Source organism: Gadus morhua, chromosome 9 (genome assembly GCF_902167405.1).
Source record: "Gadus morhua chromosome 9, gadMor3.0, whole genome shotgun sequence".
Lineage (NCBI taxonomy): Eukaryota > Metazoa > Chordata > Actinopteri > Gadiformes > Gadidae > Gadus > Gadus morhua.
Window position 1 is genome coordinate 22,561,805 of NC_044056.1, and position 27,193 is coordinate 22,588,997.

Genomic DNA, 27,193 nt, shown 5'->3' on the forward strand with positions numbered 1-27,193 from the left:
CCCCCCCCCTCCCCCCCACCCCCCCCCCCCCCCCCCCCCCCCCCCCCCCCCCCCCCCCCCCCCCCCCCCCCCCCCCCCCCCCCCCCCCCCCCCCCCCCCCCCCCCCCCCCCTCCAACAGCTCTTCCTCCATTCAACACAAACACAACGCCTTCGTTATTTCAGCCACACAGTGTGGATTGTTTCCGAGGCCAGGCCAGAAGGAGAAGGAGATAGAGGGGTGTAGGGGACAATAAAACATCTGGGCCTGGCTTTACAGTTCATCTTGGCGTGTAGTATTAGTGCACGCGGGCCTATATGATTACATGTCGTTGTACTGCGTCTGTGCGTGCATGCGAGTGAGATAGAAAGATAGAAAGACATGCAGCGACAGAATCAAACAATAGACATGGGTTAAATGAACAATGTATGGATTCATTCATTCATTATAGGGGGATCTCCTAAATGATTCAGAATAAAGTCATATCCTATGGCATTACACGCTACATTGCATTGCATTACTCCACTGCAGGTGTAAACCGTCAGTTATGCCCTGACGTGACCGCATACCGCAGATCACAGACCAGACGTGCATGTGCAATAGGAATCAGTAGCGTGTGTGTGTGTGTGTGTGTGTGTGTGTGTGTGTGTGTGTGTGTGTGTGTGTGTGTGTGTGTGTGTGTGTGTGTGTGTGTGTGTGTGTGTGTGTGTGTGTGTGTGTGTGTGTGTGTGTGTGTGTGTGTGCGCGTGTGTGTGGAACAAGGCTCTACACTCCTTCCCCCTGGGGTCTTAAAAATACCACAATGGTGTACAAGGCTTAGGTGTTTTTGCCATAGGCCGAACGGCCTTTCTTTCTTTGCAGAAAACAAAGGTTGTAGTTTGTGTTCTAGCCTATAGGTGGCGCCATTGACTCTTTGCTGAACTCTGATAGGCGGAAAAATAAACTTCAGAAATGCAAGATGGCGCTGCCCAGAGCAGGTTGGGAGAACGCGTTGCTATCGACACCTTTGTTTGTTTCAATTGTGCACAAACTGTCTATTTGCAAAAATTGTATCAAATATATAATCCTATATATGCAAAATACAGATATTCAATAGAGGTTGTGTGAACTGCTTACTGTGATTGAATAACGTAACCATAAACTAAATGTCCCAATCTAATCTCTCTCATCTGCTCTTCTGTAGGAAGGTCTGCCATCGTCGTATCCTTTCATCATCACCAATTGTACATTTACATCTCAAAGTGGGAAATCGTAAGTCAATCTAACATAAATATCTTTCACTGACATGACATCGAAGTCAGTAGTGGCAACAGCTCAAACAGCTCCTTAACTCCATGCCAAGCTCTCCTCAGTCCCCTTCCAACTGCTGCTGTATTTGTCTGCCATCTACTTTGTCTTCTACTTCCTGTGCACCCTCTGCATGATCATCTACAAGAGTGAGTACCGGGAGCTTTCATGAATCCAGAGTCAGACACATGACCTGACAGACGACGTGGGTTTGTCCATCAGGTCAGGTCCTCAGCTACCCTGAGGAGCGGCTCGCCTGCGACCTGGGGCTGCTGCTGCTGATGGCTGCCCTGGAGGCCCTCCGTCTTTTCCTGGGTGAGTTAACACCTCCACCGGGTGCGCGTGCAGCACTGGTCGATGAGTCCCTCCCGCCTGCTTTTGTCGCAGGCGGCCACTTCCACAGAAAGCTAGACCCCTGCTGTTTCTGATTGTCTCCCTGTGGAGGAAAAGGAAATGGTGTCACGTGAACTCCACACACAATAATAATTGTATAATGATCCTTTCTAATAATAGTAATAATAACATTTATGAATAACCAATTGTCATTTTATCACATTTTATCTTCACATAAACCTTTAAACATACACATATTGCATTCCTCTCGAAATAGTCATCACCTCAGTAAACAATAAATGAATTGAAAGATTACAATAAATTCAATGGCAAATATTGCAAACTAAACTAATTATTTCCTATAGGTTTACTTGTATTTTGTGCTAAAATTCAAAGTATCACATCTGTATTTACAATACAGCTTGATTCTGCATCTCTATTTAAAGCTCATTAGTCCACGTCAATGTTTACTGTTGCTATGGCAACAAGAGACTGCTAACGTTAGCAGCTGTTAGCTAGCTTAGCCAAATCATCTGAACAATAACAACCCATAATATCACAATTCGGCATATTTAAACAAAATCAACCACAAGTACCAACAGTCACAGCCCTTCAACTCTGGGCTAATATGTTGTCACAAGTATGCAGTTAATTAGGTCACATCACATTCAATGTAAAAACGTTTTCTACTTTGTTTTGGACATGTCTCAAAATGTAGCCTAGCTAGCCCCAGACTAACGTTACTTAGCATATATGCCTCCACTCGCTCGTCTCCCGGCGCAGCAGCACCTGCAGGGGTGTTGACCCCGGCAACAAATAGGTCTGTCAATTTTGAACATTTAACTTGCATCTCCAGAGACTTAAGTCGCAGTTTTTCAGTGCCACCCGGGCGTTTTCATTTCCGTCCCGGATCCTGCGACTCCGGCCCATGCCATGAGGTCCCGCCCACCCTGGTTTGTGTTGTGATTGACAGCACTGTCTGGGCTCTCTGAGCCTGTCAGCCCATGATTGATTGACAATGACAAACATAGACCAATAATATGCGTCGATGCTGGCAACACACTGCTAGCTCTCTGTAGCCCATTGGCCGGCCCAATTGGAGGGAATTTAGAGTGAGAGGAAAAAAGAAAACATAGCGGACCGGACCGGCCCACCGGTACGATGCCCGGTATGCCAGATGGCCAGTCCACCCCTGCTTGTATCTTACCTCCCAGCCTGAACCCCACCACCACCACAGGGGCCTCGGGGAACCTGAAGGAGAGGGAGGGCCCCGTGGTGGGGAGCCTGGTCCTCAGCGGGACCACCATGCTGCTCTCCGTCTACTTCCTGGCCTGGCAGTCCTACGTGCTGCGGGCCGACCTCGTCCTCAATGCCATCCTGCTGGGGGTCTACGGCCTCGGCGGGGTCCTGGCCTTCGTTACGGTCGCCCGGTTCACAAGGTCAGCCATGTCTCATTCACCCAAGCTCTATCAACTACAACCTCGCTCTCTTCCTCTCTGTCTCTCTCTATCTCTCGCTCTCTCTCTTCCTCGCTCTATCATCCACAACCTCGCTCTCTCTCTCTCTGTCTCTCTGTCTCTCTTCCTCGCTCTACCATCTACAACCTCTCTCTCTCTCTCTCTCTCTCTCTCTCTCTCTCTCTCTCTCTCTCTCTCTCTCTCTCTCTGTCTCTGTCTCTGTCTCTGTCTCTCTTCCTCGCTTTACCATCTACAACCTCTCTCTCTCTCTCTCTCTCTCTCTCTCTCTCTCTCTCTCTCTCTCTCTCTCTCTCTCTCTATCATCTACCACCTCGCTCACTCTCTCTCTCTCTCTCTCTCTCTCTCTCTCTCTCTCTCTCTCTCTCTCTCTCTCTCTCTCTCTCTCTCTCTCTCTCTCTCTCTCTCTATCATCTAACACCTCGCTCACTCTCTCTCTCTCTTCCTCGCTCTCTCTCTATTCCTTGCTTTCTCACTCTCTCTCTCTCTCTCTCTCTCTCTCTGACTTCTATTATGTATCCGGGTGAGCGTGGGAGACCACATTCTGGACCCTCATCTTGAGTCATTCACTTCCCAACCAGGGAAATGTGATGAAAATATAACATGAATATCTCTCATCGTCATATTCATCTAAAGTTGAATTTACATTTGTAACTTGGTGAAAAACGTCCTAGATTATCAGCATGATTAATTCATATTGATTGACAAGATATTTCCAGGAGACTACAACTCATAGGTTTGTTTTGAACAGGCGGATTGCTTCAAGCTCTTGCTTTGTCTGCCCTCTTTCCTTTATTGATGATATAAGCCTGGTTCTCCAGGACCTGTCTGAATTATTGATTTGCACGTCTTTCATCAAAGTGTTACTGTATACCAGGTCTGATGCTGTCGCATTCTCAGATTTTCCCGTAGCGCGCCGATCTCGGAAAAACAATGTTCTTTACATCCGAGAACGACCCACATTATTCATAATTATAATAGTTTGTGAAAGAGAGAATAACACCATAATATAGTCACAGTATTGTTGACAAAATATTTCTGGTCCCCGTGCTTGTGGATCTTGAGTCAGCTTTAACTAAAGTATCATGCTCATGGCCCATGAGAATGAATAAAGCTGACTGTGATTTCCTTTGTCTTAAGTATCAACTCATAAGAAGATCTCTGGGCAACAAGTGACAGAGCTGGAGCTCTAAACCCCACCAGACCAGAACCACGTTCCTTCTGTTGTTTAGTATCACATCGCTTTCTTTGGGAGGGGGTTTGGTAATGGATTCTGTTTTAACTTATATCAGGTGATCTTGAATGGGTATTTTTTTGTACATGTGCATTTTGGTGCATTTAGTTTTCATAATTATAGAGCAATATAATATTGCTTTATCAGGGAATTTTATTCTGCATTATTATTATCTCTGTAAATAATTTCACCTTTATAATAGTTTATATATTATTAAACTATTATTATTATTGTATTATTATACTATTATTGTTTGTTGTCTAACCTATATCGTATTTTGTGGTAATTATACTGAAAATGTATAAACGACCTGCCTTTTTATTTGTTTTACCTCTAGAGGGCGGAAGTTATCTTTTCTAAATGTCCTATTAATTGTATAGCTGAAATAAAACGACTGATTGATCTTTTGTGTTTCCCTAAAGGTTAATCATTACAGATGAAACTAATGCATTGTCCATGTTCCAACGTGGTTCTTATCTTTCTTATCTTATCTTATCTTCTTATCTGATTACGGTGCATATGTATATGTATATAGAGTATCTTTATTTATTTATTTTTATTTTTTATTTACTCTTATCGTTTTCAGTACTTATTATTCAATACTTGCATTATTTATTGTTTGTGTGTTAAGATTGTGCGCAATTAATACGAATACCAAGACAAATTCCCAATATGTTTAAATGTATTTGGCAAGGCCTTTTCTGATTCTGATTCTGATAATTATTATATTTCATTATTTTATCCTACACTTCAGATAGTTATAGGGTCACACTATTATGCCACGGTTACGTCTAGTTAAAACTGCATTTATAGCATTGTATAGTTTATCAACATGAGTTTTAACCATTTTTCTCCCATCTCGCATTCTTCAAACAGGCTTTTTTTTGCAGTCAGTTAATAATCAAACCCTTTTCCAAGGTGGCCATGGCGACCAAATTCAACACATTGCATTTCTCATCGCATCATGCGTGCGGTGCTTGAGCAACAACAGAGCAGCCGGCCTGCAAGGGAGCGTACAAAAGAGACCAGGGCCCAGTCTGCCCCACATTCGTGAATGTTTTTATATAACTGCAACCTAACGCGCCACCCTCTCCCCTTTCCACTGCAATGAATAGTACCATTCATCAAAATAAATGAGCGGGGCTACTATGTATCTCTTGAAATGTAATGAAATATTCTGGTGTTCTTGTATACTGGTTCACTAGACTAGACTGGACAAGGAGCGGCCAGTTACCCGCAGGTGACACTGAAGCCTGGGCAATGTTCCATACAGTTGATCCTCTGTCATCCAAGTGGCCTGGACTACTTCTCTAGTACCCGACTTCATGCCCAAAAGTAACCTTACTACATTACAGGCTTACAGAATGCGAAACGGTCATTGTACAATATAATAATTTGTGGAATACCTTTGCACTTATCTGATATTGTTTATGGCTATTGCGTGCTATCCGTGCTCTAAACAAAGTGCGTAAACCGTCTCAGACCTCCTCCTGGTTATATTTAGAGTAAAGACCCCATGGGTCTTAAATACGACACAACTCTAACACTCAATACAATGCAATACAACACATTTGTCTGATTGCAGGAAAACTGGTTTGTAAATGTTCTGGCGCAGCCGCCCAGGATCCGCCCCCTCCAGGTAGAGTTACCTGCAGTCACCAGTCACTCCAGTACACCTCCTCAAACCTACCTGAACCACTGGTCTGCTTACTACGTCCGGGACGAGCAGCGAGCCTACATTTGCATGCATATTGTTTTGTAATATTTACAAACAAACCACAACTTCCGAACGATTTTCTGTATAAGTAAATGTCCACGCCACATCCAGCGCGGTGGACGGTCTCCTGATTGGCTGGACCCCGATGGCAGACTGATGCATCTGGCTGTTCTTCGTCCTCGCTTATTCTCCTGAGCATCCCAGACAGTACCTAAACACTCAAGGCTCTTACTAAAGGTAAATTGTTTAATTGTCTTTAAATGTATCTGCATTTATCACCTCACGACTTATATTCAAGGTTGTTGTTTTTTAAGAAGTGAATTGCGAGTGGCCGACACAGAGTTAACAGTTTTACTTTTACCAAAAATAGTTTTACATTAGAAACCCAGATCCTAAAGAAGAATCTGAAACAAACGCTTTGGACCACCAAAAATAACAGCGTTAGAGCGTCGATTCTACGCTATTCTGTGGTTTGAAACAGAACTTGGTCCTGCGAATGCGGTGTACAATCGTTATAAACTAATTGATAGTTATCCATGTGAAATCTGATCTGGTGTTTGGCGCTGGCTCCAGGCCATGGTCTGCTGAATAAAATAATCTCACATTGTATAGGCTACACTTCATACCTCAGGAAGGATAGATCTCACAATATCAACCAAAATGTATTGAAGAGTCAAACGAAAGTTTGTCTTGGTCAATTAATAATCAGATAGCTCATATCTCTTCCAAAAGGGTCATAGGCCCAAGTTCATCTGGGCTTGTATTGCAGTCTCTGATTGGACCTCTTTACACATTACATAAGACATAGGCTAGTGTCTATGTGCACTAAACTCTTTACCAAGCAACATTATGGAAATGTTATCTGGAAAACCTCTCTAATTTAAAACACTAGTTAGACCATGAGGATATTCATACAAACACAGCTAGCTACTGGCTTAAGTTCAAGTAATCAATCTCACCATCTGCGATTTAATGTCTGATCAATGGGTTATTAAGGAGGATTGGTGGTTCAGTCTTGCGTATAATGGTCACTGATTGGTCTCCACTCTAGCTTTCATTTAATGTGAAATATCTCTGAATATAAATGCATGGTTAATACCACACCTGTTTGATTCCAGATTTAAAAACAGGAATTTAATTTTCCTTCAAGTTGCAGGTGCAAAGATGCAGATATGAATAATGAAGTAGGCCCATTGTTAGTGTGCAGGGCTATACTTTGACCGGCACCTGTCAAACATCACCAGATACTAAAGGGACCAGGTCACTTCCCTATCTTCATTCCATTTCAGCCAGTCAACACACAGATGTTTTTCGATTGAAGTCGGAACAAAAGCATCCTATCTAATGACGTAAACCAACCTGAACACTGTATTGGTCCATCACACCATGCAGTGAACATACAGTGTTTCCACAAAACCCACAGACAGTGATGTGTGGTATTGGACAGGGTATGGACTGTGATCATCGATGGTGGACAGACAGCCTGGGCCCTGGGTGGGGGAGGTGTGCACAGAGAGTGCTAGCCGGGTGAGGGCTTAACAACACATGACACCCCGCTCTGCACTGCACTGACTTCACCTCCTTCCTGGAGGCTGGCAGGGGGCCAGGGCTGGCTACAATGGCCCCACGAGGAGATGACCAGGGAGATAAAGACAGAAAGAGGAAGTCAACCTTTTGTACGGAGTGGCTGTATTCTCGCTCACTATCCCATGTCTCTGTCTCACTGGCCCCTTTTGTTTTCTAGTTAAGTGTCTCTGGGGAGCCCGATGTTAGTATTAGATTCAGACTCAGGGTTAGCAAACAAAAATAACAACAACAGCTAGTTTTGACCCCATGAGCGGGCATATCAACTCCCTTTGATGTGCGCTTTTGCCCCGTTACCTGCAGGAGATTATCCACGGATACTATGGAAGAAGGCTTATCAACTTCATAATCTGCTAAGAGATAAACCCTTATGACAGGTGCTTGTTTATGTCCTGCTAACAGTCAAAGGTATTGTTTGTTATGCAACACAGTCTTGTCAAAGTATTTCCATTGTTCTTAAAAACAAAGGGAACACAAGCTCTTCAGTGTGAAGCAGTTTTGCTAGTTGATTCATCTTCATGGTTGAATATAAAATGAAACGTTTGAGCTTTTGTCGGTCGCGCGGATTGGCCATTTAGAATGCTAACAATTGACACAACATCCCGCCCTCCTCTTACCACCATAAATAATACAATGTACTGACGCTCCCTAAAGAGATGCATGCTTAAACACAGAAGTCCCCTGAGGTAAACACAACCCTGGAGGAAGTCCATGTCCACATGGAGGAAGAGTCATAATTAAAAGTAAAACAGGGGCCGTAAGATGTATCCTTTTCCAGTCATTGGTAGAGCCGCTGAACATACACACATTGAGGTAATGTGTTTGTATTCCTGAGCAGACAAACTTAGCTCTCAAACACACTGCTATTTTCTATTAAACATGAACATTCTACATGTCTCACAACATGTCTCAAACACAGGACCAACGTGGCTGTAAAGTCACTCTCTGCTATGTTTGGGCCTTCTCTCTATATCATGTAAATTTAAGGCAAGGCCTTGTTAAGTATTTATTTTCTTAAGTTTTCCTTTAAAAGAACAGTTGTTTGGTCAGGGTAGGGCTAATTTTGTTAAATGGCATCTATGTAGCGGCAGGCCTCAGCTCTCATTACGCCGGCAGATCGGCCTGCTGTCTGCCATTGTCCCCCAGCGGTCTGGCTGTTAGGCCCCGCACCTGCTGCCCAGCCTGTAGACACGCTTTATTCACATCTACGGGTGGCTACTGCTCAGTGATATTGTACAAATATCGGTCTGCGAGTGTATCTATCTAGATGATCTCTACCTATCTACCTATCTACCTATCTATCTATCTATCTATCTATCTATCTATCTATCTATCTATCTATCTATCTATCTATCTATCTATCTATCTATCTATCTATCTATCTATCTCTCTCTCTCTCTCTCTCTCTGTCTCTCTCTCTCTCTCTCTCTCTCTCTCTCTCTCTCTCTCTCTCTCTCTCTCTCTCTCTCTCTCTCTCTCTCTCTCTCTCTCTCTCTCTCTCTCTCTCTCTGCCTGCCTGCCTGCCTGCCTGCCTGCCTGCCTGCCTGCCTGTCTGTCTGTCTGTCTGTCTGTCTGTCTGTCTGTCTGTCTGTCTGTCTGTCTATAATAATAATAATAATAACAATAATACATTTAATTTAGAGGCACCTTTCAAGACACTCAAGGTCACCGATCTATCTATCTATCCTCTCTCTATATATATATATATTTGTCTGTGTGTCTGAACAGCCTTTAAAATATTTTGAAAATAATAATATTTTAAAGGAAATAATATTCCTCTCTCTCATTCTCTCGCTCTTCTAGGTGGATGTCTTAAACCATGAGTTTACATGGATCTCAGAGACAGGCCAAGTGAGTTCATCCACAAACACATCCCACTCACACATGAGTTCTGTCCACCATGTTACATATTTTTCTTCCCTCCGTTAGTGGACAGCCTTATCCAGAGGTACTTCCGTAGGGAGCAGGGGCGTACAAGAATCGCTAACCTAGTATGTGGGGAGGGACTGTGGGTCAGGGACCTCGGGCATAGAGCCCCTCTGTGGAGGAATGTTTGTTCAGTTTGGGTCCCTGGCACCAGTCAATATTTCTCATGTCCCACGCCCCTCTCTCCCCCCAATCTCTCTCTCTCTCTCTCTCTCTCTCTCTCTCTCTCTCTCTCTCTCTCTCTCTCTCTCACTGACCCTCTCTTTCCCTCTTTCTCACTCCTCTCCCTCCCTCTCTCTCTCTCTCTCTCTCTCTCTCTCTCTCTCTCTCTCTCTGACCCTCTCTTTCCCTCTTTCTCACTCCTCTCCCTCCCTCTCTCTCTCTCTCTCTCTCTCTCTCTCTCTCTCTCTCTCTCTCTCTCTCTCTCTCTCTCTCTCTCTCTCTGTGTCTGTCTGTCTCTCTCACCCTTTCTATCTATCTCTCTCTCTCACTCGCTATAAATCTCTCTCTGTCCGTGTGTGTGTGTCTCTCTCTCTCTCTCTCTCTCTCTCTCTCTCTTTCTGACCCTCTATGTCCCGCTTTCTCTCTCCCTCTACATCCCTCTCCCATTCTCTCGCCCTCTCTCTCCCCCTCTCCCCCTCGCTCCCTCACCTTCTCTCCCTCTCACCCTCTCTCTCTATTTCTTTCTCTCTCACCCTCTCTTGCTCAACCCCCCCCCGCCCCTCGCCCCTCTCTCTCCATGTTCCCTTCTGACTGGTCCATATGCTTGGGCTCTCAGGCTTAATCTGATCCGGTGGTGGCCGGTCTGCACGTGTACATCGCTCCTGTCTTTATCTATGGGCTGTTTATGACTAAGTGACATTAAGGGCTGAGACTTGAAACCAAAGGAGGAGGACAAAATGAAGGGCAGAATGCGTAACTCTGCTTCTCTCGACCACAGCGGGGTGGCCCGGTCGGACAGCAAGATCAGCGCCAAGGCCCTCTACGGTAAGAGATGCGTGTACACCTTCTAAACAAGTGGTCTGGGGCCGTCACAAAGGGACCATTCATTTTTAAGGGACCATTCATTTTTAAGTAATCCATGATTAGTTCTTCCTCTACTATTACCCGGGGTTCTTTAAGTGCGTGACAGCGGTGTCGTCGTACCTGTAAATCAATCTGTGTGTCTCGCCGTGGCCGTGAGTGAAAGGTGTTTCGACGCTGATTGTCACGTATGTAAAAGAGCACGCAGGCCGCTTACCCGGTCGCTGTCGCTCTGCCGTGTGTGTTTGAGAACGCTCCAACTGTAGAGCCAGTCTAACTCCATTGTAATTGAGAACAATGATAACAGTAGCCAATTTGCCTGGCAAATCACCCTGGCAGGAAACCAGGCACTGCCGTCGCACCACAGTAGGCTTATCTGTTGCCCCGGATCCCCTCCTGGAAAAAACAGCCCTGCTAGCATAGCCTGACTACTGCGCAGTGACAAGATGGGGCCAACGTCCTGCTAATGCACACTGACGGACAAGACACAATCCCTGTTGACACCTCTGCGTCATGCCCCCGGCGTGATTGGCTGTGCTATGCCCAGTGCAATACTGAGGCTGTGATTGGGAATGGGTGCAATGGGTTGGCGTTGACTTTTACTGTGCTCAAGCATATAAGGGTGTGTCTATGTGTGTCTACATCTACCGTGTAATTGGCCTTCTTATCATCCTGAATGTTGTATGGGCTTATATATGTTATAAGTAAATAGAATCCCCCATTACCACAGGCTTCATAGCTATTCACCGCTCACTATCACGGTTACAAAGGCTCACGTTAATAACCGCCTTAAGGTTATTTGATTTGCAGCAGCGGCTAATTGTGTTACGGATTGGGTGTGTGTTTGTGTGGCAGAAATATGCCATGAAACATTGATAGAAAGATGGAGAGAGAGAGAGAGAGAGAGAGAGAGAGAGAGAGAGAGAGAGAGAGAGAGAGAGAGAGAGAGAGAGAGAGAGAGAGAGAGAGAGAGAGAGAGAGAGAGAGAGAGAGAGAGAGAGAGAGAGAGCAGGGTGTGTCTGTGTTTAATGCGCGGTAGGAACAGGGTGGGGATCCCCATGTCTCACAGGTGAATAAAAGAGGCATTGAAAAGCAGAAAGCGAGGGGGGCGGGGCCTGTTTCTGCCTCTCCCCACTTCCTGTCCTGTCTGGTTTACTCATTCATTACTACACCCAGCCACACACATTCTTTACACGGCATTAAAAGTCGCAGATCCAGAAACCAAACCTCACTCCAAAGTCTTTCCAGACTGCAACGACAGACAGAAATATTCAAAATATTTTGATGACATACTTGAATGGGGTGTAGTTTGTTTACATTATTGTGTTAATTGTATAGTGAGAAAACGTTACCAATGTTCAAAAGCAACCAATTTCTTTAAACACTATGCACTTGTTTGTGTCGTGCTTGTGTGCTTGTGTGCTCGTGTGCGTGTGTGCATTTTTGTGTGGTTCTGCGGGTGCTTGTTTTTGTTTTGGGCGCCTGCATGCGTTGGTGTGTGTGTGATGACGTCGGGTTGTTTTTTAGTCTTTGAGGCAGATGGTCTCTGTTACCTTTTCACAGCGTGGCGACTAGGTAGCAGTGTGTCTCTCCTCGCTGTATGAGTGCACTGTCCCCTACGTCCCTGTCAGAGGGGGGGGGGGGGACTGATGCTGGGCTGGTGGCTGTTGCTGCTCAATATTATGTAAGCAGGCTGATGAATCACATGAAATCATCATCCAAAGTCACGCTCTCATTCAGCCGGACTGTCGTCTGTTGTTGCTGTAATGCAACATAGTAGATGCAAATCCCTTTGAAAAATGTTATAACTTTGTTTATCATTGCTAGTGCCAGGATCGGGCTGAGAATAGAAGGGGTGTAACAGACCAGATATATCCTTATGACCTCCAGTCAGGAACAATTTCCTTAAAAACAACATATATATGGATAGAACGATAGATAGATAACAACTTTATGCATACTATATACTTAATATTCAATCATGAAGACTACACATCAGTTATTAAGCATGTTCTGCCTACAGTATATCCTAGTGAGAACTCGGATTCACACAATGTGTCACTGGTTGCAAAATGTGTTCTGGGCATGCCTCAGGGGACATATGGTCAGATCGGCACGGACACAGTGGCATACCTCCGCACCATACAGCGCTGGAGTTATCATCAAAGACATGTTTGGGATGGTTATGAATAATCCTTTGCCTCACATCATAAAATGATAAAAATGGGTCATCATAAAAATGCTAAAACATCTATTATTTGTTTTGCTGTTGTAATCTTTGGTTACCAGCTTGTGACTCATAGCCTAGCTTGTTTCATTACATCACTCTCAGTATAGGGTGCTACCTTTGCCCTGCTGAATATATATGATCATAATTATTATACAATTAGCCATCATTGTACTACAGAACTGAATGGTTGTTATGGTGTGGAACTGGTCTGTCCAGGGTCAGGGGTGTATGGTGTGGTACTGGTCCAGGGTCAGGGGTGTATGGTGTGGTACTGGTCCAGGGTCAGGGGTGTATGTTGTGGTACTGGTCCAGGGTCAGGGGTGTATGTTGTGGTACTGGTCCAGGTCAGGGGTGTATGGTGTGGTACTGGTCCAGGGTCAGGGGTGTATGGTGTGGTACTGGTCCAGGTCAGGGGTGTATGGTGTGGTACTGGTCCAGGGTCAGGGGTGTATGTTGTGGTACTGGTCCAGGGTCAGGGGTGTATGGTGTGGTACTGGTCCAGGGTCAGGGAACGGCTCAGGGCGTTATTGAACCCTGTCCGGTTTGGTTGTGATCCGGGGCCGTGAATAGAGCTGCAGACCTGCCAGACAGCCGTGTGTAGGGCTGGCCGATGGCTCCGCAGAGCCCTGAGGATCTGCCCATCTGCCTACTAAGTGGTTCTCATTGCGAGCTGTTGCAGCGTTGTGAATTGATTGACATAAGTGTCAATCATTAATAAGGCATGGGGGCGGCTCGGTTAACAAGACGCCGGCCCGCTTGTATTTCAGATGGCGCTTGTCAAGCAGGGAAGGACCGGACATACAGGAAGTGATGTGGGACCAGGAGAGTAGGCGTGTTAGGCCGTAGACGTCAGGAGCGAGGTGTGACACTGGTTACGTGGATGCCTGTTGTTGTTTTTCCATGAAGTCCTAGGACGTGCATGGTGAGATGAATAGGGGTGTATTGGACCATGTTTAAATCGGACAGAATTTGGAAACATCACTGGATGGAATGTGGAGCCTGTGGGCACAATGTGGTCAGACGCTATGCAAACAGAAACCCTTTGTTTTACATCCAGCATGAAGCACACAAGTCTGCATGGAATCAGGGTGGGACAAGAGATATTTAATATGAGGCTTGGCAGCATATATAGACTAGAGAGACCAGCCCTTATTTACAAATCCCTCTTTATTCGAGTTGTTACCTGCAGACTGTTGATTTGGAAAATAACCAACATTAAGCAACATATTTACATGTAACCCTTGCTAGCATCCTTCTGAAATGGCGTACATTTTCAGTAAAGTAAGGCAGTAGATGTGATCATTGTCAGCTTCATTGCTACTAAAGCACTCCAGTTCTCCTAGTTGATTTGACTGCCTTATCAGATTTGGCTGCCTTCATAATTTATGATCAATGAAGTATGTAACACGCGTATTCAATGATATTCATGCCATAGTCTGAGGTTTCCGGCTGTAAATCAGTGCCAGAGATCTTTGGCCCGGTGTAAATGTCTGAATTCCATATGTTATCTTCAATCCGGCCAGAGCTGCACTGTGAGGTGAAAAGTTATCATTGAAAATTATGAATATTGATAATAATCAAAATACTGCTTCTACTGTATGGTATAGTACTGTACAGTACTGCATAGTAATGTATAGTAACAGAAATATGATTTCAATGAAAAACATTACTTAACGTGCCATTGTATATAGCTTGGGAGGTATTGAACAGTTATTAATTGCCAGGTGTGGTTTACAGTATTCTTTTCATGGATCCCATAAACTTGAATTGATTTTCCATTTCCTTATTGCTGACCCTTTAAGTGTCAGCAGCTTGTTGCGTTTATCAGAATGATTGTGTCAGCACTGCCGGCAACAAGTGCTATTCAGGTCAGAGGTACTGCTGGCATCTCACTCTGAATATACAGGGACACACAGGGTCGTATTGAATGTCATTGTTTCCAACCCACAGAACAGCGGAAGAAATACTCCAACTCCAATGTGATCATGCAGGAGACGTCGCAGTATCACGTTGAGGTAAGCGCTACCTACGGCCTCTCGTGGTGTTCTTTGTTCTGAGGTTAAAGTATTCAAATACCTACCGAATCTACCATACTTAGGCTCCATCTTTGGTTAATTGACAAAGGGATTAAGGCATGATCTCAGTTCTTCTTTAAAATGTCCAGAGCCACGTATCTATTTTTATTTTGGACCTAATATTCAAAAGCAACTGTTTTGCAGTTTGTTTTTTCGATGTTGTGAATAACCATGGTCACTTGACGGTGCATTGTGTTGAATTTAGTGGCATTGGACAGAGAGGGGGTGAAGAGCTCGGTGTCGGGGGCGAGGAGGTCTCAGGGTGGTGGGCTCTGGGTTGGGGGAGGCGTGCCAGTGCCAGGGTTATCAGTCAGTTACGGGATGCCACTCAGTCCTACACAGTGAACCTTTAATCATTAACCTTTAGTTCTTCTAGCTCCACATGATACCTACCTTTGCGTGAGAGGTCACTACCTGTCATACTTGGCTGTGATTTCTGTGTCCAATATTTTACAACCAAGGAGTGTCTTAACACATACTGGAAATAGACAAATGTTATGATCATAAATTGTTCAGAAATGTAATTGAATTGAATTGCTTATGCTTATGTGGTTATATGCTCCAATTAAAATGACGGTCAGTGTCAATACAATGACGTTTTTTAAAGGTACAATATGACACATTGAGACTAAGCATTTAAAATGGCTACTTAAGTCCAAACATATTGGGAAAGTTGTCTGCGCCTTTCCCCTCCCCTCAAAGCAAATCCTACACTGTAATTTGATCCGCTAATGTTTATTTTTGCATTTTATTTATTGTTTGCAAGGTATAAACCAGCTCAAGCTCTTGAAATGTCTGGGCTCTTTAGCTGTCTTGTGTTCAAATTAAACTCAATGATTAACCTCTGTTACAGCACGGCTCTGATCACAGAGCTTTTTAGAAAGTGATTGAGGCTTCTCAGGTCTGGTTGAATCCAGTTCAATCTCCGTGGATCCAGTATGTTTGCTTGCTTCCATGGCTGCAGCACCCTCTGTTTGTGTGCCTATTGATTATATCTGACAACCCGGGTTATTTAGAGAATAGTGAACCATAACACACAGGCCACAACAAAAAGAATCAACCCTACTCGTTATTTCACAGGAGGAGAAACTGGCCCTAGCATTGTTGTCGGAGAAGCCAGTATTGTGACTTAATTTAACTAATATTCCTTAATCTCTGATGTGGTGGTCATTTATGATTTAGTACATTTCATCTGGTACTTATAGCCCTTTTAAGAACCCCATTTCCAACCTTTGCCTCGGGTTCCTCTGTGTTAGTAACAACGTAGCACTTTCCCCTCAGCATCTCTCCACCTTCATGATGGACAAGTCGGAGTCAATTGCCACCGTGGACGACGCCATCAAGAAGCTGGTCCTCCTGGACTCCAAGGACAAGATCTGGACCCAGGAGATGCTGCTTCAGGTCACAGACAAAGCGGTGCGGCTGCTGGACTGTGACACACAGGTACTGCTCCTCGAACCTTCACACTCGTCTTCCTCTGCATTTTCTCTTTTAATCTCTTTGCTTCCCTCTCCCCCTCTTCTCTTCTCATCTCTACTGTTCCCCATTTCTGTTTTACTTTTCCTCTGTCTTCTCATCTATTTTCCTCTGACTTTATCTTATTCATTCCTTTCCTCCATCTCTTCTCCTCGCTTATTTTGTCCCTTCTGCTTCATTGTTCTCTGTCTCTTCTCTTTCTCTTCTCTCTTCTTCTGTTTTCCATCTCCTATTTTTCTCTGTCGTCTCTCCTACTTTTCTTGTTATTGTGCTGTGTCCTTGTGGTACTTATAGTAATAGAGAAATCAAACCGGTGTCGATTTTAATGTAACCTGGTTGTACCGTCTCATCACACTCGTCAGCACCTTGAACCCCTCCTCGTTTTAATGCTGTTTTGCTGCTTTGGGGACTTTGGAACCAGTGTGATCCTAGCTCCAGTCACTGGCACTGGATAAGAGGCCCTGCTGTTTCCCTGGCTTGCCCCTCATGTTGACGTTGTGCGTTCTCCCTACGTCTGAAGGAGGAGCTGGAGAACTTCCCCCTACCCACAGTGCACCACTGTCAGCCTGTGCTGAACCAGACCCGCTACCCGTCGGTGCTGCTACTGGTGTGTCAGGACAAGGACCAGCACAACCCCGACATCCACTTCTTCCACTGCGACGAGGTGGAGGTGTGTGTGTCGCCCTCCCGGCCAAACTCTCGGAAATCCTTAGCTCACATCACAGTTGCGCAAGTGTTGCAAATGTGGAGGTTACGCTGGTGGGGGAACTGGGCGTGTGTGTGAGCATGCATGCGTGCCTATGTGTGTCGTTTTATTGTTGCCTGATCTTATGATTGTGAGAGTAAGGTGTGTAAGGTGTATTTTTATTTTTAACTACATTACTGCTTTGAATATTTTTCCATAATTACTTTTATTAGGTTTCTATAATATTAGATTTATTTTAATATACCACTCTCTTATTTCCAAACGTTAGTGTCAGACATTAAGCAGCTAGAGATATAGCATAATGTATTACTGTACTGAACCGTCTGGACGCTACAGTTCATCATATCCATTTAGAGTGAAAACAACCAGCCGGTATTGAGTTTGGGTAAAATAAACACATATTCATAGTGAGGGGTGGAGAGGGTGGAACGCATGTGCAAACAGCAGTAAACGACAATAAGTCAACTATTACAAAACACGTCGATCCGCTACACTGAGGAATATGTGCGCGTGCACGTCGCCTCAGGTCAATCCTCCAAAGTATGAACGCTGTGGTTCGGTATTAGGACTCGTACGGGTCTTAATATGTAAACACGCCAGTCAGCCATTGGTGTCTGTATCTGGTAAACCTGACTGGCGTGTTTACCCCGTAGACCATGATATGGTGGTGACCACTCTGTGTCTAGAAGCACAAACGAGTCGGAACTACTTGTTAGCACTACAAACATGTTGTTCCTATGTCAGCGGGACAACCTCTATTGAAGAAATGTATTTGCATCCGTTTCTTTAATCATTATTCATAAATATTCCCCTGAATCAGTCAACATGAACATTAGATATTGCGTTCTGGTTCTGGTCAGTGGTGTTAGTGAAACGTATGTAAGCTTCAGTAGCTTCCAGTATTCTGGTGCTATTATAACTTTTCTGATGATGTTATAATAATTATATTATTTTGTCCCTCCAGGCAGAGATGGTTCACGCAGACGTTGACAGCGCCATCGGGGACAACAAGCATGGCAAGAAAATGAGGCTGCAGACATTAAAGTGAGGACTTTACACTCTGACACACACATGCACAGACACACGTACGCACACAAACACGTACACACACACACACACACACACACACACACACACACACACACACACACACACACACACACACACACACACACACACACACACACACACACACACACACAAAGTTTCATCCTTTATTTCCACAAATATAATCCACACATATTTTTCCAAAGTATCTTTCCAACGAGTCCGCCGAGTCTCCCTCTCGTGTGTTTAAAGTGGTTAACATGACCTCATTCTTCCAGGGTAAACCAGGAAAAAATGAAGCGTCAGAGAGAGACCATTCTCCCTCCCTCGGGCCCTAAGGGCCCGGCCCCCAGCGCCAAGGGACGAGTGGCCGCCACAAGCATGCAGAGTAAGAGTGCAACTACTACCACTTCTACCAGTACTACCAGTACTCCTTAATACCAGTACTACAACTATTAATACAACTACTACAACTCCAGTACTACCAGTACCACGTTTACTACCAGTGCTACCACTGCCACTTACTACCACTGCTACCAGTACTACCAGTACCACTTACTACCACTGCTACCAGTACTACCAGTACCACTTACTACCACTACTAACAGTACTACCAGTACCATGTTTACTACCACTACTCCCACCAATACTACTTTAAATACCACCATTTCCACTATAACTGCAATAACTACAACAACTCCTAGTCAGCGTATTAAACCCGCATCCTATCATCCAGAACCCACATCGTATTAAAATAAAACATGAGCTTGCAGATCCTTCTGGTTCCCAGGCTAACAATTACCACCACTACAGCCACAACTACCATCACTACCACCACAGCTACTCCCAGCACTACTGCAACAAGTATTTATACTACTACTAGTACAAACACTAATTCCAATTAGTCACGTGTCTTATCATCACAAAGACTGTGTAAGGTTGCCTAACTGTACTGGCATCGTCCGTAGAGTGTCCGTTCACAGTGTCTGTGTTGTTCCCCTGGCGGTAGCTGCAGACCAGCGAGGCTCAGGCCACGAGTCTCATGAGAAGCTGGCCCAGCGTATAGAGAAGGACGTGGTGAGTTCTCCACCCGACCGCACACTGATACTGCTGCTGACCCCTGACCCCTAGCTCCTCCATCGTACCCCGCACCCTGGCTGGTCTTCACCTGTTCCCCAGGCTTTAGATCCACGGTCATAGAGCTCATTGTATCAAAGCCCTCTGCTCTGTTTCGCCCTTCATCTCTTGTCCTCGCTCACGTCGATTCAAAAGAGCGTTATTGGAAAACAAACATCAATCAGCAATGAAACAAAGGAAATGGAACAAAGTACTAAAGGAGCAGTAGAAAGGTACGAGATAACTATAAGGCCACTAACAAACTGAGGTAATGGTCTCTCTCTCTCCCTCTCTCTCCCTTCCTCGGGCAGCAAATCCTTAACTGTGCCCTGGACGACATTGAGTTGCTGGTGGCGCGCTTGCAGAAGGCTGCGGAGGCCTTCTCCCAGCTCAACCAGCGCAACAAGAGTAAGAAGAATAAGAAGAAAGGACCAGCAGGTCTGTCTCCTTTTCTTCTTATGCGTGGCAAAGACCCCGCGGCAATATGCAAGCATATTGTCCAGCCGGTTATGGTTTGCTATGCCTTGGTGTGTCTCTCTCTCGTACCCTCTCTATCTCTATCTTTATCTCTATATCTATCTCTATCTCTATCTCTGCTTGATCTTGATCTCAAGCCAACTTTCTCTCTCTCTCTCTCTCTCTCTCTCTCTCTCTCTCTCTCTCTCTCTCTCTCTCTCTCTCTCTCTCTCTCTCTCTCTCTCTCTCTCTCTCTCTCTCTCTCTCTCTGTCACACTCACACTCTCTCTCTCTCTCGCTCTCTCTCTCAGTCACACTCACACTCACACTCTCTTAATTGCAGTCTCTATTTCTCTACCGTGTGTCATTCTCAGGGCCTCACCATCTAGTGTTGAATGTGTGGGTTGGTTAGTTGTTGTCATTTTTATGTCAAAGTCACAAGGCTATAAACGGAATCTGATCATCTTCAATAAACTAACCATAAACTAACCTAACCACAACTTCTTGAATATGAATGGAAAAACACCAGCCTCTTCTAACGGAGGACTCTTAAGCTGTGTGTGTGTGTTCTTGTGTGTGCACGCCTGCATGTGTGTGTGTGTATGTGTGCTCATTGTTCCGGGCTTGTCTGTTTGCAGAGGGCATGCTGACCCTCAGGGCCAAGCCCCCCACTGAAGCTGACCTTGTTGATAGTCTACAGAAACTGAAGCTAGCGTTGAACCTCTTGGTAAGATATCACAGCAACCCAAGCCCACCAGGCAGCGCTGTCATTGGCTGGGCCAGGCCACTTAGTCTGTCTCTGTGTGTCTTCCCCCTGCAGGCCAAGCTGAAGAAGCACATCCAGAATCCCAGTGCATCTGAACTGGTTCACTTCCTCTTCGGGCCGCTGGAGCTGGTAAGATAGCAACAATGATTTCCATAAAGGGTCAAATGTGCACTGATTTGCCAGCTGAGGCGAATGCGTTCCCTCGTTCCCTGTTTGCCTAGAAAGGTCCACAATGGCTGGGTACATCCATAATACCTATTGTAGAGCCGCCGTGTTGACTCAAAGGAGGCCCAGCCCGCAGGCCATTATCAACCCAGTGCAACCGGGGAATGGCCTGACGTACATTTAGCTATTCAGACGGCTCCATTAGCATTTACAGAATCAGATTCTTGAGGTTTTTAATTGATGTCCCGATGAATGTTCGTGTTTTGTCTTGTGCTGGCACCGCACCACACCACACCTGCCTCCCTGTCCAGCCCTCCTCTGACAGGAGACATGTGGCTCTGAGATGGGTGCAGTCACAGTGACATAATGTTGGAGCACATTCACTAAGCGGTGTTATCATCCACGCCCAGATACTGCTGGATAGAGAGCAGGACGGGGCTGGGCCCTGATCCACTGTCATGAGGGACTTTTTTGGATTTTCCAAACTTCCCGGACACGCAGAATAATGGGAAAACTATTTCCAGTAGCAGTTTGGACAACCGGTTTCCGGTTAGTTAGTCCTGAGTTGATATCTGTGTTGCTTGTATTCTGTGGGAGTAGCCTTCAGGGTTTGTCATCATGAGTCAGTAAGAAGCATTGTTTATAATCAGCTCTCTGACAGCCTCCGTCTCCCCTGCTCTCTCTTCCTCTTCTGTCTATTAATGCGTATTCCTGTGTGTGTGTTTGTGTGTGTGTGTGTGTGTGTGTGTGTGTGTGTGTGTGTGTGTGTGTGTGTGTGTGTGTGTGTGTGTGTGTGTGTGTGTGCGTGTGTTTTGTATGTGTGTGTGTGTATATGTTTGTGTGTGTGTGTGTGTGTGTGTGTGTGTGTGTGTGTGTGTGTGTGTGTGTGTGTGTGTGTGTGTGTGTGTTTTGTATGTGTGTGTGTGTATATGTTTGTGTGTGTGTGTGTATGTGTGTGTGTACATGTCTGCGTGTCTACATGTGTGTGTGTGTGTGTCTGCATGTCTGCGTTTGTGTGTGCGTGTGTTTGTGTGTGTGCCTGTCTGCGTGTATGCGTGTGTTGGTTGGTCCTCGCGGTGGGTGTGTCCGTGTGTGACAGGTGCTCCAGAGCTGTGGTAGTCCAGACCTGGCCCGCTCCATCATTGCGCCCCACTTGTGCCGGGACACAGTGGACTTCCTGCGGGGGAACCTCTCCCCTAAGGAGATGACCATCTTTGAGCTGCTGGGCGAGGGATGGACGAGGCCCAGGTACACGCTGACACACGCCCGCTGTCGTGAACAGGCTCTGAGCGCTCTGCAGCTCGGCTTATTAAAGGCTTTCCATGCGTGGCCGATCAATGTCTATTATCAAAGCAGATACAAACCTCAAAGCCAGCCTGGAGACGCTTCTTGCTAATCGATGGTGATGGCATCAATTCATTAATATTCATGCTTGTATTCCTTCATGAACAGCTGAGGGTCTCTCGGTTGCCACGCTCGGCCCATCTTCCTCTAAAGTTATGCCCAGTCCTCGTGTACTAACACAGCTGGTTATGCGCTGGTGGTCATCGTCTTGTTGCCCCCCTCCCACTATAGAGCAGACTGGCCGAGGGACCAGTGTGCCCTCCCTTACTACCCCAAATTCCGGAATGGATGGGAACCCCCCGCGGAGCACTTCAAGGTGTCGCCATGGGAGACAGAGGGACCCACAGGGCCACCTATGTCTCCCACCCCCCCGGACTACAAGAAGCAGTCCTCTGGGGAGGTGAGCAGAAATGGATGCTGGCCGGTGTCGCAAGCTGTGGCCTACTCTGGCCAGTGTCTGGATGTATGTGTGCTAGCCAGTACGCTAGCTCTGGCCTTAGCTGGGGCCTTGCTATGGCCTTAGCTGTGGCCTAAGCTGTGGCCTTAGCCTCTGCCTCGGTGTGTGGATGTATGTATGTTAGCTGATGTCGCCAGCTAGTGCGTCGATGTATGACTGTTTGTTGGTGATGGCTTCAGTGAGGAAATGAAGATGTGCACATAGGCCTGTATCTAAATCCTTTGTTCCCTTTTCTCTCTTTTCATAGTATTATGGAACTCATTCGTCCAATTCATCAAATGGGTAATTCAGTTACATCTAAATATTCTATTACCATATGTGCCATCTGGGTTGAATAAAATCCGCTGCCTTTCTGCGTGATGATATGATAACAAACTGTCAGGATTTTAATGAGAGGAATATTCTGCCGCTGACAGGTCTTATAATGGGATGCCACCCACCCGCAGATACGCCAAGATCCGCTACCACTTCGTCGCTCGCAACGCCAATGAGCTGTCAGTGCTGCAGGACGAGGTGCTCGAGGTAAAGAAATATAAACGTTACAATGAAACCCGTTGGCTCTCTGTCAGTGTCCACGACACCCCCTACATCTGGGGCTCAGGGCTGTAGGGTTTCTACAGCGTTGTATCGTAGCTCACCACTGGGATGTGTTGATACAGCCATCTCAATCAAGGTCTCCCAGTTCATTCGGGAGACACAGACACTTTGAATGCAAATGTGAATCATTTGCGTACAATAAAAGGGAAACCATTTTGGGCACTGGTCCCGTTGTCAACACATGCAGTGTGATTTCTGCGTGTGATATTGTTAGTTTTATGTAACGTGTAAAAATGACCCGCAAGACACTGGAATTATTAGCTGAGAATACAGGCGAGTTGTACGTTTGAATAGATTTTGATGGGTGATGATCCCCAACAACCATCACCATCACTTTGTGACCACATAGAGCTTTTTGTGGTCGTACTGGTTGCACTAAGAGCTTTCTTTTGAGGTAAGGGCAGCTTACTCAATTATCCAACAAGTATACACTGGAAAATCAAACACATACAATAAGAGACATATGCACACAAGGCTTTGAGTAAACATGTAGGCCACGTCACAGAGCAGTGATGACACACATACAAGTGTGCTCGTCTGTATTGAACCTGAATTGAATCGTTGTGCATGCACCACAACATGTCTTCTGAACAGAGGTTGTGTCAAGCCTCCCCTGTTCAAAGGTACTCTGCATAGCCACCCCCTCCCACCCCTCCTGCTTATTGTCTGTTGTACGTCCTGGCACTTAATGTACGCATTTATTGTATCGTCGTCATACTTTGTTATCGTAATTAGTTGTGTAGCATCTTATCCTAGCTATCTTTGTTGTACACGGGGAATGGGTGAACCTATTGATTGTTAGTGCAAATCACTAACAATCGCTAGGTCAACCCAATCACCGACAGCAATATATTTTTGTTTCTCTTCCTTCTAACTAATGTACTTATTGTAAGTCGCTTCGGATAAAAGAGTGTTCTAAATGCCCTAAACGTAAATGTAAATGTTGTGGTTGTGAGAGTGATGACTCAAGTCAGTGCTCGTGTTCCAGGTGATAGAGGATGACAAGCAGTGGTGGAAGTTGCGGAACCGAAGTGGGCAGTCCGGCTACGTCCCCTACAACATCCTGGACGTGGTGAAGCTGGAGGACCCACAGGCCATGCAAGACACCTTCCAGGTGACCCCACACACTGACACACGCACCCTGCCTGTCATCAGCTAGAGCAACCCCACTCAGACAGTCTTCAGCTCCTGAATGTATAACAGGATACAATCGATGTGGACTACACAGGATATTAGTTTGAGTGCTGCTAAAATGATGAGAAATTAGAAAATATTTTTTATATGTCTGTGCCTCCATAATGTTACATGGTGGCTCATCAGTGCCCTCTACATGTGAATGTGTGTCTGTGTGTGTGTTTGTGTGTCACTGTGTTTATTTTGTGTTCAGCCCGGTCAGGGCTACAGAGGGCCAGCCCCTACAAGTCCCATGGGCCCTGGGGGGGACAGTTTCGGCGTTGCGAGACACAAAGACAAGGGTAAGTCAGAACCTGAGGTGAAGGGTCATTTCGTACTCAAAGACACGAAACCCCTTCGTTCGGCATCCGTCCAACACGGCCATCGCTGGTCAGACGCTGATCTGGGGCACTGGTTTCCACGCTGTCTGTCCAACGCAGCTCTGTTGGGTCTGCCACCAATGCTGTCTGTGTCTCGGCCTGTCTAGTGATATCGCACCAGATGGATGAGGTCAACGATGAGCTGCTGAAGAGAATCACCACAAACAAGAGCCAGCCGCCCGCCAGGAACTTCCGCGTGGAGCGCTCCGGCGGGAGCAGCATCCCGCTGACCTTCGACTCCAGCCCCCAGCAGGTCACCGCATGGCTCACCGCAAAGTTCAGCAAACCGTGAGTTGTTCCAACCGTCCCCGTGATCCCGGGGGAAGTTCCGGGTCCTGATCCGTGGAGTTGTCCCCGGCGATGACTGTGATGACAAGCAGCTTCGCATGAGCTGCTCCACATCGAGGGCGATGATCGTGTTCCATTTGGTCAAAGGAAACGCAGCGGAATAACCACTCGCTGTGATTTACCGTGGACACGTTCGTTAAAACATATTCATCCTCATGGAGCGACCGTTCCACATGAATCCATAAGGATAAGTTATATGCTTCTATGTTATATTTAAGACAACATTATTATTGTCACTTGTCAGGGTCTGATATATGTGACATTGATAGGTACGTCAGCATTCAGTTCATGGCCGCCGGCAGGCAGAGAAAGGACTCCAGGCCTTGTGCTAAGCTAACATGCTATGGGACGGTGTGTGTGTGCAGGACGGTGGAGTGCCTAGGCATCCTGACCGGGGCGCAGCTGTTCTCCCTGAACAAGGAGGAGCTGAAGGCCGTGTGCGGGGACGAGGGAGCCCGGGTCTACAGTCAGATCACTGTGCAGAGGGCACAGCTGGAGGTCAGTGCACACACACACAGACACACACACACACACACACACACACACACACACACACACACACACACACGCGCGCACGCACACGCACGCACGCACGCACGCACGCACGCACGCACGCACGCACGCACACACACACACACACAGCGCTTCTGCTGTTCAGAAACTTGAATTTCTGCAATTTTATGCTATTTATTAGTAGTGGCTTGTCGTGAAAACTGAGCAGTGAGTATTGATTGTTGCATTATTAAATCTGTGAATTCTCTGTGTTATTATTGTGAGCGTTTTTTTTCACTCGTATCAAAAAGGAATCACAATGCTTGGGGGCATGGGACTAAACCATTTGTTAAACCATCACCATATTTATACTTCCTCCATTCCTTCATTTACTCTCACAAAGTGGCAGTCTTTTTAATTCCCATGTCATTTACTAACTGTGGCTGTCATTACATCACAGAAGAGCACTGGGGACTCAGAACTTGAGGAGATCATGAAGAGAAGACAGGAGAAGATTGGCTCCACCAGTGAGGACTGAACCCACCCACTTCACCAGTAGCCAATAACAGCTCTGCACGGCTGGTCATTGTTCCACCAGTCCCATCTATTCAGAGCTTACCATTTAAGCAAAACTATTTACATGTCTTCACAAAGACACACCCTACAGTAGAATATACCGAATTGGTGTTGTACAAATTGTAATTGAATATTTATTTTGTATCACTGATAAATATAAGTTTTCAATTGTTTTCTTATGTTCTTGCCTTTTTCTTCCTACCTTATAACCGTGTACTGTTGCTTGAATAAGTGTGTGTTGTATAAAATAGAGAACACAACGCAATTGACTGTTGAATGTGTGTGTGTGTGCGTGTGTGTGTGTGTGTGCGTGTAGGTGTGTGTGTAATTGTAGGTGTGGCGGTGTGTGTGTGTGTGTGTGTGTGTGTGTGTGTGTGTGTGTGTGTGTGTGTGTGTGTGTGTGTGTGTGTGTGTGTGTGTGTGTGTGTGTGTGTGTGTGTGTGTGTGTGTGCATGAAATTAATGAAATATATGTGGGCAAGAGACATTTGCGCATACACAGAATAATAATTAGCAATGGTGTTTACTAAATAACATGTAATTATTAACCAATCATTGCATAACCAAAATTCCTGTGCCAGAATCTATTACATACCATACCATTCCAATATATTTTAATTGATCATTGCTTTCATGTGATTACTGTTTACAGACATAATTTTATAGCAAAACATGTTAAAGTTATGTGTCATTCTAGGTTGAAAGCAATATATTCATGTCATGTGATATTTGCTACATTAGTGAAATAATTAGGGTGCATATCCTACTGGTACATTTCTATTTTCCTTACATCTGTTTCTGAACCTCTCAGAATCAGGCATAACAGGGGCTCTTAAAGGCAAGTCGTTTTAGAAGGGAAATTGCATGTCTTGTGGGAGTTATTATTGTGCTTTTTTTTGCAGCATGTGGGGCACTCATCATGAAATACTCAACACATAATGTAACATGAGCTTGATTCACTGAGAAAATGTAATTTTCTTTTCAAAACAAGTGTTAAATAGGTGTTGGTTCAAAAAGAGGTTAAGCCAAATAAAGAAGGCTGATGTAAATAGGAGGATAAAATGAGTTGAAAAATAATATCTTAATAAAAATGAATAATGCTCAAGCATTCGATTCTTTGTGTATATACACCTTTAATCCCATCTCTCTAATTGGCTCAATTTAGTAATGGTTTAATCACATCTATTATGTTTATACTAAATAATTTATTTTATTACCGTTGCTCCATTTATA

General features: G+C 45.4%; 2 protein-coding genes across 5 annotated transcripts; both read left to right on the forward strand.

The window, feature by feature from the left end:
• Nucleotides 1–901: 901 nt before the first annotated feature.
• On the forward strand, nt 902–4,714 carry LOC115551207 (transmembrane protein 80). 2 transcript variants are annotated; one of them, XM_030366806.1, is made up of 6 exons: nt 917–955; nt 1,162–1,178; nt 1,321–1,414; nt 1,488–1,580; nt 2,836–3,037; nt 4,214–4,714. In XM_030366806.1, the coding sequence occupies exons 1-6, from the start codon at nt 937–939 to the stop codon at nt 4,224–4,226; spliced, it is 438 nt and encodes a 145-aa protein (XP_030222666.1). In that variant the 5' UTR covers nt 917–936; the 3' UTR covers nt 4,227–4,714. The 2 variants fall into 2 exon arrangements, with proteins under 2 accessions (XP_030222667.1, XP_030222666.1); XM_030366807.1 differs by lacking the exon at nt 1,321–1,414 and having other exon boundaries at nt 902–955; nt 1,162–1,229.
• Nucleotides 4,715–5,993: 1,279 nt separating this feature from the next.
• Nucleotides 5,994–27,066, forward strand: eps8l2 (EPS8 signaling adaptor L2). 3 transcript variants are annotated; one of them, XM_030366762.1, is made up of 21 exons: nt 5,994–6,261; nt 9,412–9,459; nt 10,475–10,521; nt 14,738–14,802; nt 16,144–16,305; nt 16,859–17,008; nt 18,009–18,088; nt 18,370–18,479; nt 19,101–19,168; nt 19,519–19,645; nt 20,302–20,390; nt 20,484–20,558; nt 21,694–21,842; nt 22,170–22,338; nt 22,643–22,677; nt 22,812–22,917; nt 23,981–24,106; nt 24,380–24,467; nt 24,653–24,833; nt 25,259–25,391; nt 25,846–27,066. In XM_030366762.1, exons 2-21 carry the CDS (start codon nt 9,428–9,430, stop codon nt 25,921–25,923), a joined length of 2,070 nt encoding a protein of 689 aa, XP_030222622.1. In that variant the 5' UTR covers nt 5,994–6,261; nt 9,412–9,427; the 3' UTR covers nt 25,924–27,066. The 3 variants fall into 3 exon arrangements, with proteins under 3 accessions (XP_030222622.1, XP_030222623.1, XP_030222621.1); XM_030366763.1 differs by lacking the exons at nt 5,994–6,261; nt 9,412–9,459 and having other exon boundaries at nt 10,252–10,521; nt 22,842–22,917; XM_030366761.1 differs by lacking the exons at nt 5,994–6,261; nt 9,412–9,459 and having other exon boundaries at nt 10,255–10,521.
• Nucleotides 27,067–27,193: the final 127 nt, after the last annotated feature.